Source organism: Hesperophylax consimilis, chromosome 30, assembly GCF_061612785.1.
Source record: "Hesperophylax consimilis isolate HC1 chromosome 30, BYU_Hcon_1.0, whole genome shotgun sequence".
Taxonomy (NCBI): domain Eukaryota; kingdom Metazoa; phylum Arthropoda; class Insecta; order Trichoptera; family Limnephilidae; genus Hesperophylax; species Hesperophylax consimilis.
The window spans coordinates 5,409,932-5,430,093 of NC_142865.1; the positions used below are offsets into that span (position 1 = coordinate 5,409,932).

General features: G+C 36.2%; 1 protein-coding gene across 2 annotated transcripts in view; it reads right to left on the reverse strand.

Annotated features, from left to right (window-relative positions):
- LOC149409561 (ribosomal protein S6 kinase alpha-5-like) overlaps positions 1–20,162 on the reverse strand; it is a 157,292-nt gene that overhangs the window by 7,956 nt on the left and 129,174 nt on the right. For both annotated transcript variants that reach the window (XM_089649684.1, XM_089649683.1), the window contains 9 exons: positions 17,462–17,595; positions 14,664–14,783; positions 11,899–12,000; positions 10,570–10,728; positions 6,951–7,099; positions 6,138–6,234; positions 5,667–5,769; positions 3,672–3,781; positions 37–138 (listed from right to left, as the gene is read on the reverse strand). In XM_089649684.1, coding sequence (XP_089505810.1) covers positions 37–138; positions 3,672–3,781; positions 5,667–5,769; positions 6,138–6,234; positions 6,951–7,099; positions 10,570–10,728; positions 11,899–12,000; positions 14,664–14,783; positions 17,462–17,595 — 1,076 coding nt within the window. The remainder of the gene's footprint in view (positions 1–36; positions 139–3,671; positions 3,782–5,666; positions 5,770–6,137; positions 6,235–6,950; positions 7,100–10,569; positions 10,729–11,898; positions 12,001–14,663; positions 14,784–17,461; positions 17,596–20,162) is intronic.

The window sequence follows — 20,162 nt, forward strand, 5'->3', positions numbered from 1 at the left end:
TAATAATTTAAAAATGATTGTGTTTTCAACCCTAACCTGTAAGATGATGGGTGCCTTGGGTTCACTCCTTCCACTTCCCCGTCTGCCAGAAGTTGAGGCAGTGGGGTAGTCCATCTTGAGGGTATTTCCATTGGTGATCTATGGAAATAAATGCCATCAGAATTGTCATAGTTACCAATAAAACCTTTGTCGATATGGTTGTGCTAGGCTTTAGTCAGTATCGGGACTCCGATGTGGACTGATAGCTTCAGCAGCCTTGCATTTCCCGACTATGCACCGGTGCCAAAGGGATCAATGACGCTAGTTTCTTGGAGCATCATCCATTAGAATATTCCGGTAGAATGAAGACAGCATTCCCACCTGACATGTTCTATAGATTGCAATCAGTTTAATTAGAGTAATTAATGCTTATGGTAATTTGTTATCTTTTGTGCTATGCATAAAAACCTTGTCTTATAACCACTCGAACGATCACGCGTCAAAAAACTTTTTTCTCCGATTGCTCGCGGTTTTTTGGCGACGATTTTGAATATTTTCCGCCAACATTAAAAAAATCAAACCTCCGAATTTTAATACGGAGACATAAAACTGATTGTAGTGCTATACAGCCAATGAATTCACCTATATTTTAATAATAATTTTATATTTTTAGAATTGATAGATAAATTATTAAAAAATCTTAAACTTTATAAATGCGCGAAATTTGCGTTTTTGTGATTTGAAATTGCCGCCAGTGGCAGTTTTAAATATCTTTATAGAATATTTTCTACGTTTTTATGTTCTCTATGGCCTGTTTGATAACCACAGATGCATGAATATAATAGAAAAATAATTTTTTGTATGTTATGATCTCTTCAAAAGTTTGGTCAGAAAATGATTTTGTAAAATTTGAGTGCGTGACGTGTCAAAATTGAAATCACTGTATTATACTATATAATAAATTTACCACAAAAACTGGTATAACGTTAGGAAGATACAATAACTGTCTACAATTATTAATAAGCATAGTTGCCGTGTTGGCTTTATTTTATTCATTTGATGAATTATACAGAGAGCCTATTTCGAGATGTCAAAATCATGGTGCTACTTTTTAAATAATTGTAAATTAGAACTGGAGATTTGTAACCATGTTTTTATATAACGTGCAAAACGAGGAAATAAGGCTTAAAATGAGATATATATCATAAATATAAACATTGCCAATATTTCAGGGGGATAGTTATTATATTGTTTTCTGACAGGATGCCATAAAAAACCGCGAAAACTCGTTAAATAACACTACAAAGACAACGGATAAGTTCATAGACAGAGAATATATTATCAGCTATTCGATAAAACAAAGAGCTGGCCATGGAAACGTTTTAAATAATTACAATAAATATTTTACGAATGGTAGAAAAATCGGTCCATTTTTGGACCGATATCAATCGCAGAAAAATAAAAAGGGTCGATTTTTCGACCGAATTCGTTCCAGTGGTTAAACATTAGTTTATCATTAAAAAACAATAATACTTGACAAGTCAAAATATTTCACCAACAAATGTAGATATAATATATCTCGGAGCCATCTAGTGGGAAATTTAGCACTAACAAAGCCTTTCCTACAAAAATAAATTTGGTTGTTTACAGGTGAAAAAAAATAATAAGCAGTAATTGTCGATTGAAGTACTTGTACATATTGAATTATTTGCAAAGTTGGGAATAAACCGACATAGCTCAGTGGTCCAGAGCACCTGATCGGACATCAGAAGGTGCGGGTTCAATTCCTGTTGGCGGCATTTATTTTTACTTGTGAGATATTTTCAATTTGTATGGATATTTCAGGCGAGCAATTAATGCTTATAATAATTGGTTATCCTTTGTGCTATGCATAAAAATCTTGTCTTATAAAAATTAGTTTATCATTAAAAAATAATTATTATTGCAAGATTTGCAGAACACCTGGTTTCTAGGCTAAATCTATTTGTTACCTTAACTATCCCGCAGTCAAGTGTAGGTAGGTAGGTAGTACCCAAAATTACTATCTTCCTTATATTAGCTTAAATACTTGACACATAATTTTAGAATTTTACCACAGACATAGGAATTAATAGACGAGAAGATAATGGCGAGGGGTAAAATCAACTGTTGAAGAACGAAGGGAGTGAAGCTGACTGTGATTCGTCAATAAATCAATCTGACAGTAAATAGGCATCTCGCATTATAATATCACCATTTACTTCTTAAAAGTAAAATCTGCTTTTGAATGAATAGACATTTTTACATGGGAGCGCAAATTACTCGCCACGTTATGAACAAATTTGCGAAGTCCAAATTCGGCAAAAAAATTCGGTTCTATTTTCAGAGTCGAATATTTCGTTTAAGTATTTAGTTAAGACACTTTTATAAATGTTCATAATTTACTTCCCAGCAACCAACCAGCTTTGTGTTTCGCGTCCAGACGTTTCTCGATGTGATAGTAACAACTGATTCATATTATACGATGTGAATATGCTTAAAATAAAGTAAAATAATGCTTATATATGGAATGTAATACGACAATTGGGTTTATTCTCTTTTTCACATCTATTTTTACAAGTTTTCATAGTACAAGTCAACATTTTGCCGTGTTATTTCGTAAAATGAACCGATGATGCCTCGACCATAGTTCGCACAAGAATGATGACGTCACGTTTTCAAATTTCACTTGAGGCCATACGCGAGCACAGCCGGCTCCAATGGAACCGGTATGGGGAGTGGGGATAATACGCTTTTAATCACTCAGGGCAGGTCTACTAATATTCATATGTCTATGTATTTTACGTATTCCTGCGCAAATACATAAGTTACCATTAATAATTGACTTAATAATTGGGATTTCTATAGTTTAAAAGCACATAAGACAGTAAAATGCATGGGGTCGTCGTAAGACCCACTTGGTTACAGACGTTTTGTTTGGCATCTTGGCCTGTCAAGGGTTAATCAAGTCCATATGGTGCCATGAACATAGGATAAGTTCCATCTGTCTGCATATACAGGGTTTTCCAATAAGAGGTGTTATTTTGAATAGCCCGCTATTTCGGTAGATGTTACTTTTGAAGCTGTCATTTTTTGACATTTGACAAGTAGAAACTACGCCATTAATAAAAATGGAACGATACACGCTTCAACAACGCATTGAAATTATTAAAATTCACTTGAGTGAATCAAATGCAAATCATCTTGAGTGATGAGGCCCATTTCCACCTTGGTGGCTTCGTCAACAAGCAAAATTGTCGCATCTGGGGCTCGGAAAACCCAAGAGTTATTGTTGAAAAGCCTCTCTATCCTCAACGTGTGACTGTTTGGTGCGGTTTATGGTCCGGCGGAGTCATTGGACCTTACTTTTTCGAAAATGAGGCTGGAGCGACAGTTACGGTGAATGGATCGCTATCGAGAGATGATTAATGATTTTTTATGGCCGGAATTGGATGGTATTGATCTGGACAACGTTTACTTTCAACAAGACGGCGCTACATGCCACACAAGCAACGAAACCATTGATCTTTTACGATTGAATATCAAAATAACACCTCTTATTGGAAAACACTGTAGATGGTAGAGGATTTTTTTCTGGATTTATTCCAGCATATTTATATATTTAGTTTTGTGCGAAGTCCATATGGTGAGGGTAAAGGTGAAGGGGGACTCACCCAGGGGTGCACCATGATCTCTTCTATGGTGATGCGCTTCTTTGGATCCACGCGCAGCAGGTTGCGCACCAGGTGTTTTGCGCTGGGAGAGATTCTAGCCCAGCTTGGTCCTGAAATTTTTTAATATATTTTTTACATTATTTATTTATTTAAGCGCCATAAAATGGTGTTTACAATAGAATGGATACATCAGATTATAAGCATACAGTGGTACAATGGAGAATATTAGTAATAAATTACAGAACGAGTAATGGGTACACAAAAATATTATTGCAAGTGGTACAGTTTTTAATAGAAGTGCAGCGATACAATACATAAGTAAAAGAAATATCTACTAGTGTAATAATAGTTGAATAAATACTAGATTTGTATAAGACCTGACATAAATCGAGGTATGAGGTGTTTATACATGGTATTTAATTGACGTTTACAAGCCATCGATACATTAGTTATTTTGTATAAAATGTAAACAATATAATGTAAGATTTTGGGCCTTACTAATAAACGCGATTCAAACCCTACACAACCGATAACTAACCCTTAACATAGAGTAATGGTTGTTCCTCAGCTGCAAAAAATCTAAACCGCACAATTTAATTTCTTCATAAAAACACTCTTGTTTTAACTATTAACTCCACAATTATCTACGCCAACACTGTCATCTTTGGGGATGCTGTGTTGAGTTTCTCTTTGAGGAAACACAGAGGCTGGCAAATCATTCCACACCCGAACTGTTGAACTCGAGTACGAGTCGAAGAATCGATCCATTCTAATTAATATGACATGTGTACGTGTACAAATATGACATATGTACGTGTACAAATGTCGGGCACGGGTTTGATGTATTTTCACACCTCCAAATATTAACACACTATGAGCGGAAATGGTATTTTTACCCGCGCAGCCGACTGGTGCATATCGGCGGGACGGGTAAAAATACCCTTTACGCCGGCTCCACTTCAAAGGCGAGGAAGGTAAAGTTACCCCATTATTTCCCGTGACTATTTAATCTAAACGCTTGAAGACATTACAAACTACACACACATATAACAAAAAAAAGATAAGCCGTTGTTTCTTTTATGTACACACATACTCTTGCAATAATTAGGCAATTTTATCATGTTAAATTTCAAAGATTGTTTGTTAGTTGTACTGGGAATATGAGTACCTATTATATTTTTATGACGTGTTATAAATTCATTGGACCTCTCTTATGAGATAATTCCGAGGATGTTATTACAATAATCATTTCCTGAATGACTTTTCCCGGCACTCGTTACTTGTGAAGATAGAGTGGCGCTAATATACACGTGCTTTAGTTATGATATACAGAGTTACAAAACAGACATGTTTTTTTAGTGGAATTTATTTAATTGATATTTTCTTTTACCCTTCAAAAATGTCTTCAGATAATAACGAAAGTCATGGGGAAATATTCGCCGATAATTTGTCTGCCCATTCTGGTGAAGATTTAGCTGAAGCGATATATTTTTGCGCTATTCGCGAAAAACACCCGCTATAGGCTAGAGTCTATTGTTTGAAGCGCCCGACTACAGTGTGTTAATAAAGAAATATAAAACTGCTTGCTGAGGTTTAAAGCCAATAAATCATATTTTTAGGATTTACAATAAAATCCAAAAAAAGCGTTAAATTTATAATTCATTAATCCACGTAGATTTCATAGTTTATCCCATATTTTAAAGTTTTACAACAAAATTGAGAAAATAAAGCTAAATATTTAAATAAAATCACCTACCCAAATTTGGGTAGCTGTAGCTCGAGTGGATTAAAAAATGTTATGTTTCAATTTCTACGAGTATTTGATTGAAAACACTCGACATACTGACATTTCCTGTATCTGTCATTTTTATGCAAGCCGTCATATTTTAAAGTTTTACAACATTTCGGAAAAAAAAAAATTAAATATTTAAATAAAAATCACCTACCCAAATTTGGGTAGCTATAGCTCGAGGATATGATGGAAGAATTACTGACCTTCAAGACTGAGTTCTCCTCTTCGAATCCTGTCGATGATTCCTATGATGGGTTCGTTGGCACTGGCTGATTCAAAGGGCGCATCCCCGGTCAGCATAAAGTACTGAAATACATTAACAAAAAGATATAATATTACCAATATTAAACATACTAATTTCAGTCTTCGGCGCATGGGTGAAGTAATTGCGTATTTCAGCGAAATGTGTAAAATTATTAAATGAGCTTTTAATTTTTTAAATTTGAACTGTTAGCATAAATCATTATTTTATTAATTATAAATTCTAAACTTTATTCGAAAAAAATTTAATTTGTATTTCTTTTGTTCACATGTTTGACAGATTTTAATTTTTCAAGTTTACGAACATTCGAAAGGTAAATTTCTTCTTTTCAAATACTTTCAGTTTGACAAAAACCCACAATTATAATATCCCTGTTGGATAAGTGGAAAAACTCCAGTTTACGGCAACTCACCAGAATAACACCCAAACTCCAAAGATCACAGGTCTCTTTGTAGCCCGTTTTAATTCCCGTCACTTGGTCCAGAACTTCGGGGGCAGCATACGGCAAACTACAACAACAAAACATCAATCAATATTACAAAAGTCCGAACAAAACAATGATCAGAATCCCATTGTAATAATTTTCATTCATCGTTTTGCATTTTGTCTATCTTTAAATTTGTTTGCACGTTCCGCTTCTGTTTCAAGATTCTGTTTTCAAATGTGAAATCGTCGTGTTTATTTGGACTTTTTACAATTTTTCAATATTATGATATTTACCTATCTGAAGATAGTTTGAAAAAATAATTGTTGAACAAATTGTATAATTCCTTATTTGCTTAGATCAGCCTTAAATTTGAGAAAATTAGAAACAAACTTTTTGGACGCGTTGGTCTACCACTGTTCACAAAACTACTAGTTTAAACTTTTCAGCTGATACACACCTGATACATGCAAACCACATAAACAAAATCAACAAAAATTCAGTTAAAAGCAAGGACGAGAAAAATAAACAATTTGATTTAATTTCTCGCACAAACGAAAGAATGGGTCGGTAGGCATCCACAATTATAAGACACTTTGGACATGTTCCTCGCCAAACCTAGAAAAACTTATAGTCACTGGCAAAGTGTTTAACAGGAGAAGCAGAAGATCACCAATGCTTTGGAGTGATCAAATATCACAGGCATTCGGAGCGTCAGTGTCCTAGGTTCTCCGTGCAGCACAGAAACGCGAGGAACAGAGGAGTCTGCTTTATCAGTTGTCAAAAGAAGTTGTTGGCTACCTGAAGCAGGGAGTGTGCATCCTCATCCGGTCGTCTGACGCTGAAGAGCTTCCACTGCCGTATCCCTCGTACGAGGGAATGCGCCGCGCAAACCCAAAGTCGACTATCTTCAGTTGAGCATCTTCTGAATTGTTCTCAAATATCAGGTTCTGGAAGATAAAATGTACACGTTAATCGTAAATTAATTGTATTCAATGGCGGGTAATTTGTAAATCTCAAAGCAGATGGCGCTACTGATGATCATTTGCATGACATGATAGCTATGAAATATGGTTTAAAAGATTTTTAAAGCATTTTTCAATACATGGCCGATAAATAATATAAAGGTTGGAGTGTCAAGGAGAAAAATGAATTGAGAAATAGAAATACAAAAGTAATTGGGAGAAAGGAAGACTAAGGGGGTATTTCACTATGTCCGGCTAAATATCTGACTAGCTAGCCGTTGGCTGGCTTTAAAGATCAGAATAACTTCGTTATTCAACGGCGACCGTTTCACCATTGTTGCCGAGCTTCCGGATAGATAACACTCGAAATAGTCTGGCAACATCGCAAAATGTTTGCAGTTACTCCATCTACTGCCACGGCTGTCATGCGTCACAGTCCGCACACCGCAAAGTGTGCATTTTAATGGTTATGTTATGTTGATTATCAGGTCATTTTAGATAGATTCGTGTTGAATTAATACATTGTTTCTTATTTTGAACACAATCAAATAATTCAGGATGGATCATACAAGCATTCAAATTCATTCAACAAAATTCGACTCACTTCTCCGCTGTCAAACTCGGAATGTTTTGACGCCATCTTTGATTCGATGAATAGCGCCTAACGTGAGGTTCGAGCACTGATTAGTCAAATCGAACTTTAACCCGAGCGTTAGCGTTATTCAGATATAGTGAAAACGAAAAAATGGCTAATCCGCGGATTAGTGCTTAGTCAGAACATAATCAGAGATAGTGAAATACCCCCTTAGGACGAGTTGGTTCACAGAATTTGAGCAATTTATCAAATTTCAAAGTTAATATTCAAGTTTTGTCCTATTCAAGTTCTGTGAACCAACCGGCCCATAATGAAATAATAACAGAGTTTTTATTTTTATTTTTTAAAAAGGAAAGACAAACATTCCCAGGTTACGAATAACCTGACAATATTTGAAAATCTTCTACTACCACCACAGTAAGCGGAAAATGTTGCTTGTGTTGTGATGGAGGACGTAGCCGGACGAGGAATTGAACACGAATGAATATGAATAGAATATTCCTGTTCGAAGTAAATTGTTTATAACCTCAAATTATTTTTTTAGTTTGTTTTCCTATTAATGTAAATATCTACACATCATCACCTCAGTTGGACAGAGTTCTAACTTCGGTTTAGCTTGTTCTGAGATTTCTCATTATCTGATATATACTGATTTCTGATTTTGACCCATCAATATTAAACCAAGCTAGATACGACACACGTCTGCCTAGGAACACTATAATGAATAATGAACTCCCCACAGACATAGGAATTAATAGACGAGAAGATAATGGCGAGGGGTAAAATCAACTGTTGAAGAACGAAGGGGGTGAAGCTGACTGTGATTCGTCAATAAATCAATCTGACAGTAAATAGGCATCTCGCATTATAATATCACCATTTACTTCTTAAAAGTAAAATCTGCTTTTGAATGAATAGACATTTTTACATGGGAGCGCAAATTACTCGCCACGTTATGAACAAATTTGCGAAGTCCAAATTCGGCAAAAAAATTCGGTTCATTTTCAGAGTCGAATATTTCGTTTAAGTATTTAGTTAAGACACTTTTATAAATGTTCATAATTTACTTCCCAGCAACCAACCAGCTTTGTGTTTCGCGTCCAGACGTTTCTCGATGTGATAGTATATTATGTTTCTACAACTGATCCATATTATACGATGTGAATATGCTTAAAATAAAGTAAAATAATGCTTATATATGGAATGTAATACGACAATTGGGTTTATTCTCTTTTTCACATCTATTTTTACAAGTTTTCATAGTACAAGTCAACATTTTGCCGTGTTATTTCGTAAAATGAACCGATGATGCCTCGACCATAGTTCGCACAAGAATGATGACGTCACGTTTTCAAATTTCACTTGAGGCCATACGCGAGCACAGCCGGCTCCAATGGAACCGGTATGGGGAGTGGGGATAATACGCTTTTAATCACTCAGGGCAGGTCTACTAATATTCATATGTCTATGTATTTTACGTATTCCTGCGCAAATACATAAGTTACCATTAATAATTGACTTAATAATTGGGATTTCTATAGTTTAAAAGCACATAAGACAGTAAAATGCATGGGGTCGTCGTAAGACCCACTTGGTTACAGACGTTTATTTGTGATCATATCTATGAGTGGTTTATTTATGTATCTATGGTTCAAACTTCAAACGTATTTATTTGTTATTTATCTTCAAACGTCAACTCATCGTCAGCTCAGCTGTTTAATTTATTGTAATCTCACTGATTTCGATAATTCACTTTTTTTAAATGAAAATAAGGTTTGTCCATATTTTAAAATTTTGTGCGAACCATTTTCTGTAAATTTAATAATATTGTACAGGTATGCAATCCATCTGTCAAAAACTAGAAATGTCATCTAGTGTGTAAACATAACCTATGTGATATAAAATGGTTTATAATTTAAATAACAAAACGTTTAATTTAAATAACGAAACATTTAATTTAAATAGCGACACATTTAAAGAAATTGTTCAAAGGCCCAAAGGGCAAAGGCTGTTTAAAAAAACAACACTTGATTTCAACTTAAATATCGAATGGAGACATATTTAAGTCGGGATTTGTAAACATGCACAAAATAGGTTTTTAGCACAGACATAGGAATTAATAGACGAGAAGATAATGGCGAGGGGTAAAATCAACTGTTGAAGAACGAAGGGAGTGAAGCTGACTGTGATTCGTCAATAAATCAATCTGACAGTAAATAGGCATCTCGCATTATAATATCACCATTTACTTCTTAAAAGTAAAATCTGATTTTGAATGAATAGACATTTTTACATGGGAGCGCAAATTACTCGCCACGTTATGAACAAATTTGCGAAGTCCAAATTCGGCAAAAAAATTCGGTTCTATTTCAGAGTCGAATATTTCGTTTAAGTATTTAGTTAAGACACTTTCATAAATATTCATAATTTACTTCCCAGCAACCAACCAGCTTTGTGTTTCGCGTCCAGACGTTTCTCGATGTGATAGTAACAACTGATTCATATTATACGATGTGAATATGCTTAAAATAAAGTAAAATAATGCTTATACATGGAATGTAATACGACAATTGGGTTTATTCTCTCTTTTCACATCTATTTTTACAAGTTTTCATAGCACAAGTCAACATTTTGCCGTGTTATTTCGTAAAATGAACCGATGATGCCTCGACCATAGTTCGCACAAGAATGATGACGTCACGTTTTCAAATTTCACTTGAGGCCATATGCGAGCACAGCCGGCTCCAATGGAACCGGTATGGGGAGTGGGGATAATACGCTTTTAATCACTTAGGGCAGGTCTACTAATATTCATATGTCTATGGAACTCCCCAATAATGCTCTCTGTTGCAACACTCACCTCGGGTTTGAGATCTCTGTGCGCCACCTTGTTGACGTGCAGATGCACCACGGCAGACATGAGCTGGCGCATGATCTTGGCGGCGCGCACCTCGTCCATCGGCACGCGGTTCAGAAGCTCTCCACCACTCAGGAGTTCCATCACGATGTAAGTATGGAGCTGATAACAGATAAAAAGGACACTATTGAAGAGGGCAATAAATCATAAAACATCCATTGTCCATTACTTGATAGCTCATAGTACTGAACTGGTCATCTCTAAATACATAGTATAAAATAAAGTTGCTATCCGCGTCTGTCTGTTTGTACGCTTAGTTCTTCTAAACTACACAAAGGATTTTAATAAGGTTTTCACTATCAATTGTAGAATTTCTTCCGGAAGGTTTATATAAATTATACATGCATATCATATTTACAGAAAGTAGAGAAAATCGATGTTTTGTAATAAATCGTAAAAAAAAATATTTTCGGGCGTTTTCGACGCTACTAATATAAATTTAAAGCTCGACCGGATTCTTATTTGGAAAGAGAAACTTATTTTTAAATTTAAAACAACTCAACTACTGTTAAAGTTATCGTGAAATCAGATATGAGCGCATTAGCAGAATGCTGCCTGCTTATTAACCTTTTGAACGCGTTAATTTGCTCCGTTTTATCTATACCCGTACGCGGTACATATTTTCAAATACCTATGCACGCAATTAAATGTCAAATTATAGCATTCTGACATGATTTATTGGACTATATAGACAGAACAGATTATTCTCCACAATATGATAACAAATCCTCGTGTGTCAACACTCTTAGATGTTTATAAAAACAAAAACATAAAATTTCATACAAAGACGTACCGTATCTTTTGAATGTGGTCCCGCCATTCACTCGGCGTGTGTGTACTTAGGTGATAGACACAAGTGGGACACCATGATCACTTATCGTTTTTAGTTATGAAAAGTTATGAAGGACATACTAGAACTAACGCCATCCGTTGACAAAAATGTAAACTAAAGGACTAAAAGGCGCGAAGAGGCGCACTTGATTATCGATCTTTTTTTATGAAATACAATTTTATTTTTGAGAAATTCTTGTAGATGTCAGCATCGTGATAGTTCTACAAATGTCCAAGTGAGCAAGAAATACATTTATGACGAAAGAGCTCTGGAATATCGGCCGTCAAAGTTTCCATATCAACTGTTGATACAGCCGCGTGTGAGTATAGACTTTTTGCCGTAACAACAGTTGATACGGCCGCGTGCAAAGAGTTAAATAATAATAAAACATTTGTAGTATTGCTTGTAGCAGAAGTCTACAAAGTTATGTTAGTACTTACAGAATCCTCGTACACCTCATGCAGCGTCACAATGTTGGGGTGTCCCTGGCAGAACTGCAGCAATCGCAGTTCCTCCTCACACTTCACCACCTTGGAACAGATCTGGAAAAAGATATATCTATTTAGAAAATTTCATATTCATCTCTTCGTCATCATAACGGGGTGCTATTAGGCCTCCTTCGAATGTTCTCCACTGGCTGCGTTTATCTCTCCTCCAGTCTTCAGCATTTCCCGTCTTGCTCCAATCCTCTTCACACCCGGGGTTTACCTAGCTACACATTTCGTGGACTGATTCGTGGATAAAAATTATCGAAAATGCATTGTATGAGTCGAGTGGTGGTGCCTGCACAGATACTGTATTTCAAAAAGGATGCCGGACACAATGTCACGCCAAGAGCCTTTCAGAGAGTTCAGCGGAGAAGCGAAATGAGTTCAAATCAATCACAGACAGGAACTGAATTGAAGATCTGAAATTGAATTTACTATTGGGCAAGGAACTGTGTGTACTACTAAATACAGTGGAACATCTAATAACGAGCACCTCCTATAACGAGTAATTCGCATAACGAGCTAAACAGATGATCTCCCTTAACGAGCGACATTTCGCATAACGAGTCCTATCTTCACGTCACTCACACGTGAGCCGGGACGTACGCGCCAGTGCGTCCGTCAGTCTCTGGTTAGCACTCGTTCCGCTAGCATGTTAGTGTCGCTTGTGAACACACATTTTTCCAAACTTGTGTTCAGACATTATTTGCAATTTTTCTGTGCAAAGTTTAATAACGCTTGCAAAAACGTCCCTGAAGAAAAGACCAAGAGAAGACAGCCGTAAGAGAATAAAAGCAACTGTAGAAATAAGACGTAAAATCATTGAAAAGCGAGAACAAGGTATTAGCGTGGCTGATCTAGCGAACACATTTAATCGGTCTACATCAACGAATTGCATTATCCTGTACAATAGATAGATGCAACATCAATCCGTTACTCCAGCCTATAGACCAGCAGGTTATTTCTATGGTGTGGATAGCAACGATATTGATAAGCTTGTGGAAGAACACAGTCAAGAGCTGACCACCGAAGAGCTTATCGAGTTGCATTGTGTTTCACAGCAAGAAATTATGAAGGAGAGTTAAGAGAGGATGAGGAGGAAATAGCAGAACAACAATCTTCTGGTGCAATAAGAGAAATGCCGAAAGCATGGAACACTGTCGCATCGTACATTGAGAAGCATCACCCGAACAAGGAGGTGGTTATGCGGTCTAAAAATTTATTCAATGATAATGCTGTGTCATATTTTTACCAAATTTTGAAGCGTAGGCAAAAACAAATGTTTCTAGACAGCTTTCTAGTGAAAAATACTGAATTATTTGTCATAAATGCATAAATAATGAAGAAGTTATTTCGATTTTTTATTGTTTTTTGCAAATGGATATCGCATTCCAGGTTGTTACGCTCCTTAACAATTTATAAGTATGTAATTTTATTTGAATAAACGTTAAAAATAAATTAAATAGTATTTTCTTGGCATGGAACGCATTATAGTATTTTATATTGATTTATGTGGGAAAAATTTTTCGCTTACGAGTGTTTCACATAACAAGTTAGATTCTGGAACGAATTAAGCCCGTTATGAGAGGTTTTCACTGAACAAATAAAATACTACTAAACACTTGTAAATATTTTAACTTGGAGACTTTGGTTGTTTTCAGGTGAACTGTTACTTGTTTGGTGGTTGGTTAGAACTGCCTTAACACACTTCGGCCGGGAAAGGTAGTTCTACCCGTTCGGTCAATTGATGCTTAAGGCCGGGAAGGGTTGTTCTACCTTTTCTGAGAAGATCCCCGTTCATTGAGGGTGAGTTTGCTTAGGTATTTATTCCTGGCTGCTATGTCCTGCAGTGAGGATTGCAAAAATTGTATGAAATAGTTCTACCGTCACTAAATATTTTTTCCAAGTGCAGAAAATACAGGTAGGATTCAGTTTTCAGGTTATTATTTTAACGTATGTCCATTTTTGGTATTGATATTTATTTACTGGTTATAATTACGATCAGTTTCCAGTAATTTAGTTGGACGTGATCGGAAATGGTAGTTAAGCTGATTTGCTGTGATTGGCTGTAGGTTTTGGGCCAATGGAAATTCGTATTTTCGTCTGGTAGGCAGTAGTGGGGGAGCAACGTAAAGATTGAGGCAGTTCCTTAGTCGTGGTCATTTCCTCGTTTGGTAGCTCCAGGTGAAGAGTCAGACGGTTTTTTAGAAGTGATTCAGAATCTGTTATCGTTGTTGCGCGTAATAATCATCAACAATTATGAAGAAATGTAAAATGTGTCTGCGGCACGGTACCATAAGGTTTCAGGGTCTGCGTAGAACAGACATCGGCGATACGGTATCCTCAAGGTGCAGGTTATGGCTTTTAGAATAGGCTCCGGTGGCATGATAATTACGTAAATTCAAATTTAATTACATCATATCATTTTCTCCCGTATGCGTTCGATATATGAATGTTTTGATTAACATTCTTTGTCAATGACGTTTGATGTTTAACTGCCCTCAATACAAGCAATCCAAATTCAATAGGTCTTTAGAAAAAGCCTTGGGCGGCAATGCCTGGGACGGTCTGTCAAAATTATTTACAGTTTTGAATATTGTTTCATGGAAGGACGGGTTGTTTCAGGGAATTTGATGAATTGTTCAATTTCTGTGAAACAATCTGCCCTAAGTGCTGATAAAATAGATGATATATTAGCATTTTTATATATTTCTTACCTTAACAGCGTATGATTTTTTGGTTTCTTTGTGAGTGCACTTCCTACAGATGGAGTATGAACCGTCACCCAAAATGCTCTCTCTCAGGTTGATATCGTAGTTTTTGAAAAATTCGGACTCCTGGAAATAAACAACAAAAAAGACCATATTAAAACAAGAAAACAAAAATTACATGCTATCTCCCCTATCTCCTACACGTTTCAACTTATTCCTTCGACAGTGGCCCAGTCCCTTCAATAAAGTTTAGCAGGATTGTCATTGGGTATTTGGTCATGGCTCCTGGTTCCACAACGCCGTATTCAACTCCCCGGGTAACTGATCCTTCTTCCCATCTAGGCGGGACATTGGCGCCAGAGATGAATGGGTTCGTACAACTCTTAGGTCTTTTTCCACAGGGAGTATGCAAGCTTTTAATACTGAACGATTAATTTCAGTAGTGACGTGTACATACTGTGAACGACAAGTTGATCAACAAGTCCTCAACATTTTATAAATATAATATAAATGATAGTGATTTGTTTTTGGGGTATTATGCCGTGTTGCGGCATCTCCTTCTTTAGTCAACATTTCGGACAGCATTGCAGTGTCCATCATCAGGGCAGCTGTAATGGCTAAAGAGGAGGTAGAGCAACACGACATAATACCCCAAAAACAAATCACTATAATACTTTTGGCAGTGAAATCTCATATCATAATATGTATGCATTATATACATATAAAACTTCCGGAAGAAATTTTCTAAATGATAGTGAAAACCCTCTCAAAATCCATTGCGTATTTTGAAGAACTAAGAGCACAAACAAAAACACACTTATAGCAACTTTGTTCTATACTATCTCTAAATAGTATTAAATAAATTTGCTATCTGCGTCTGTCTGTTTGTGCGCTTAGTTCTTCTAAACTACGAAACAGATTTTGATAGGGATTTCATTATCATTTAGAGAATTTCTTCCGGAAGGTTTACATATATAACACATGCATATTATATTTATAGAAAGTAGAGAAAAGTCAATGTTTTGTAATCAAGTCGTAAATATATATTTTCAGGCGCTACATTGTTAACGCTGGCTAAACCTTATGAGATACAGCAAAATAATGTACTAAGGAATTGTATATCTTAAAAAGGCCTACAGAAAAGTCCTTCATGGTATATGTCTATCTCCTAAGGATAACCCGGTACACGTCAGCTAGTTTAAAGATAAATCAATATACTTGGGTACACACTTGAGGATCGTAACACATCTTCGTAAAGAAAGAATAACACATATCAAAATATTTAGATACTTTGCGGGAAGACATTTTGTGAAATAAAACTACACAGAAATTGACAAACAACACGTCTGAACGTTACAGAGGTAACCGAAGAAATGAAATTGGTGAGAATGTCGACACCTTCAAAATTATACGAGTGTGCAATAATATTGTATTACTGTACGTGTTTAGAAGAATGCACAACAAGCAGAAAAATTTTAAAATGCATTCAGTACGAAAAATGAAACTACAAACACGTGTAAGCGGGAGTGAACTGACTGTCTACATAGATATTTTATCCATTAATACATAATATGAATTTCACAATACATAATTTGTCAGATTGCATATAATGTCACAATCATGCACAATATATACATGTGTGTGGGGGGACTAGGGTTATTTTTCCTCCTTCATATAAATTATATATATTTTATATCAAAAGAGATAATAATTGTATTTTAATTGCTAAAAACATGAAAAAACCATCGGCAGATGCTAAAAAAACGTGCGAGGGATCCACATCTAACGACGGTCCGCGACCGACTGGATGTTGGCTATCACACTCACAGCTGTGCGGTCGTAGGTATCGATGGTCTAAATCATAATACAACTGCGGACCTGTGGATTTCTCGTGTTCCCTCATGGCGAACTAAAGCGGGACATCAATAGCGTGTCATTTCCTCGCACACTCTTTGCGTAGCAGTGTCACACGGTTGATTGCATTGGTGTATTTGTTCCCGATTTTTAACAATAATCTCTAATTTTTAATTGAATTTGAAAACTATGTAAAATATTATTTTTTAATTCAGTGCATAAATGTATGTATAACGGAGGAATACCTAAAATCTGAACCCAGAATTTATTATATTTATGGAGTTATTAAAGTTATTAGAAGCAATGTGTAGTAAATACACACTACAGATAAGGAAAGGTTAACAATGGATTGTCTATCAGACGGACCTCCCTCATTTGCACAGAATCAATACAACACCTGTTTGTTTGCACCTTGCATAATTTCTAACCTAAAACATGTCTAACAAATTATTATAAGCAATAATTAGTCAAATGAAATATCCATACAAATTGAAAATATCTCCGAGTAAAAATAAATGCCGCCGACGGGAATTGAACCCGCAATTCTGATGTCCGGTCAGGTGCTCTGGACCACTGAGCCACGTCGGCTTATTTCAGCCCGCCAAATACTTCAATATGTACTAGTACTTCAATCAACAATTACTGCTAATTATATTTTTTCTCCTGTAAACAACCAACTTTATTTTACACTAGATGGCGTCGAGACATATTATATCTACATTTGTTGGTGAAATATTTTGACTTGTCAAATATTATTATTTTTTTTAATGATAAACTAATTTGATTGAAGTACTAGTATATATTGAATTACGACTAATTATTGCTTATAATAATTTGTTATCCTTTGTGCTATGCATAAAAAAACCTTGTTTTATAAACATTAGTTTATCATTAAAAAAAATAATAAACATGTTTGTAAAACGTCCTGTAGAGTATAGAGTGTGTATTACCTTAAGTTTACAGCGAATGAGATTAGTATTGGACGGTTTCGTGTCGGTGGGGTCCATCAGGTCATCCATGCAGAATATCTCGTCCGAGATGAGGTTCTCGGAGAACAGAATGCTGGGGGCGATGTACGAATACCCTGGAACAAACAATACAATGTAAATCATTTATTATTATTAAAAACATTGCAAACTTTTTCAGTGTAACAAAACTTGATTTTAAAGCCAGCTTCATTGATGCTAAATATGTTCATATACTAATTGATTCTGTTCAACAGCAAGATTTCCCTCCCCATAGTCATGACCATTGGCAAGTTAGTTCTACAGGACGGGAGATAGAATAGTCTATGCTGTCGGTGACGGAGATAACCATCAGATAGCCGAGTTTTCACACTGTACTGGACACCTACGCCAGTGACATCGACTGTAAATGCCGGTTTCCTCTCGGGGGTACCTTGGGTAAGGATTTGCAAAGAAACACAACTTGCGAATGTCGTCGGACAACTGACTGGTTGGGCCAGTTGTTTGCGTATTTATTGGGTTCGAATTCAACAATTTCTACACGTTTTAATGTGGAGCAATTATTCTTATATCTAAACAGAAATATTATAAGGCGTCATAGCGCCCAGAATTAATTACTAAGGTCTCACAGTTTGTCGTGCGAGTAATTCATCCTTGAACTGGCGATATGACACTTGTACGGTGCTTTAAATTCTTAGCAAGATGACTCATCGTGCGAGATAAGCCTCAAAGGATTCGGCATCGTAAAATGTGTGATATCAGAATATTCATTTTCTTAATTATTTAATAATTATTAGGTACATCCATCTGCTGTCCGGTACACACACCATCTACGAATCAGTCTGAAGAAATGTGTAGCAATGCCCACATCCCTCCTGAGACGTAAATGGTTCATTCTGAGCATACCCGAAAGAAAGTCAGCAGGATAAAGCCACATTATGTAATGAGATGCTCTGATAGCCAACTGCCTTGCCCTAATGGCACTGGAAAGTAACCGATGCGACTCCAGAGTGGTGATGGACTGCAGGACCATTCTTGAAGAACTTGCTACTGTCAATAAAATAACCCTGATCTGGGTACCAGGACATAAAGCAATTGAGGGCAATGAACGGGCTGATGGACTAGCAAGAAAAGGGGTGAAAGCACCACTTGGGGGTTCCAAGCCGGCAGTGGGAGTTGCAGCTTGCCACACCAAAATACATATTGAAAGGTGGGTCAAATACCAGCACCGCAAAGAATGGGAGAGGGCACCTGGAATGAGACAATCCAAAGGACCAGACCCTAGACCAGGGGTCTCCAAACTACGGCCCGCGGGCCGTATCCGGCCCGCCAGTGTCTTCCATCCGGCCCGCGACATCTAATGACCAGTGTCATCAAGGACCCGTGACAGCTAATGGCTAAGACCTTGCTCAGAAGGGGCGAAAACTCCGCGATTTTTTTCGTGCGAATAAACAAATATGCTCGTTGGCGAGGTACTTGGCACCAATACATTGCGGCCACAAGTATCGCGCGAATATATCAAGAGGATTTTTTTGAAAAATCGTTATTTGATTCGCAATGATATCAGGGTCTGAGAAACGAGTATCAAAAATATCTTCAAAGCTACGTTATCTAAAGCTATATTTTCATCCCTGAAAATTCTATTGTCTTATACTTAGGGTAAGTTCAGTTTTCAAAAATCCACAAACTTTTAAGATTCTTTACATATCTTACGTCAGAAGCCACCTGGAGTACGCTTCGACAGTGTGGAACCCTCATTGTTCTACTTATAAAGCACATCTAGAAAGAGTTCAGAAAAAGTTTATCAAATATGTCTCTTATCGCGTGCGAAATGATGAATACTATGTCCCTATAAACCTTAAATCTCTTGAACAATGCCGTGATATCAGAGACCTATTGATGCTCTATAAGATACTTCATAACCATATTGATAGCCCATACTTACTACAAAATATTCATTTCAAATGTCCAAAAAGAGTTACTCGATCTCTGGATACGTTTTATATTCCTAAAAGCAATACAAATTACCTCGAGAATGTATTTATAAGAAGAAGCTGTAACACATTTAATAGGTTATGCCCAAACATCGATGTGTTTAACACGAACCTAGCTAAATTCACAGCATCCGTAAAAAAGTGATACTGCATCTTATTTAACCAAAAAACTTAATTTTTCGTTGATTTTTTTTTTAAATATTTCAATTGATTAATACATTTTTGATAATTGATGTACTTTATCAGAATTGTTTGTATTAGGTATGTTGTTATGTATTTTTCTGTTATGGTTTGTTTTGTCGTTATTTTATTGGTCAATGACATAACTACTCTGATCACTGTCATATATGTATGTATAAAGACTGTTTATAACGCTAATAAATAAAATAAATAAATAAATAAAAATATTTTGCCAAGGATATATGAAGGTAGATCTAAAATACAGGGTAGAGAGACAATTCACAATATTACCAAGAGAAGGGTAAATGCAGGTAACTCCATTAATGGATGACTGAACGCAGTTGGCGCTAACAAAACATTGTCCAACGAAGCGAAGTTAGCATTCCACAATGGAGTGCTGGAAGTGAGGCATGGAACTGGCAGAGAAAGGATGAAAGTAGACTGAATGCTGCAGAAATGAGATCTCTTGAGGCGTATGTATGGTAAAATCATGTATGATCGTGTGAGAAATG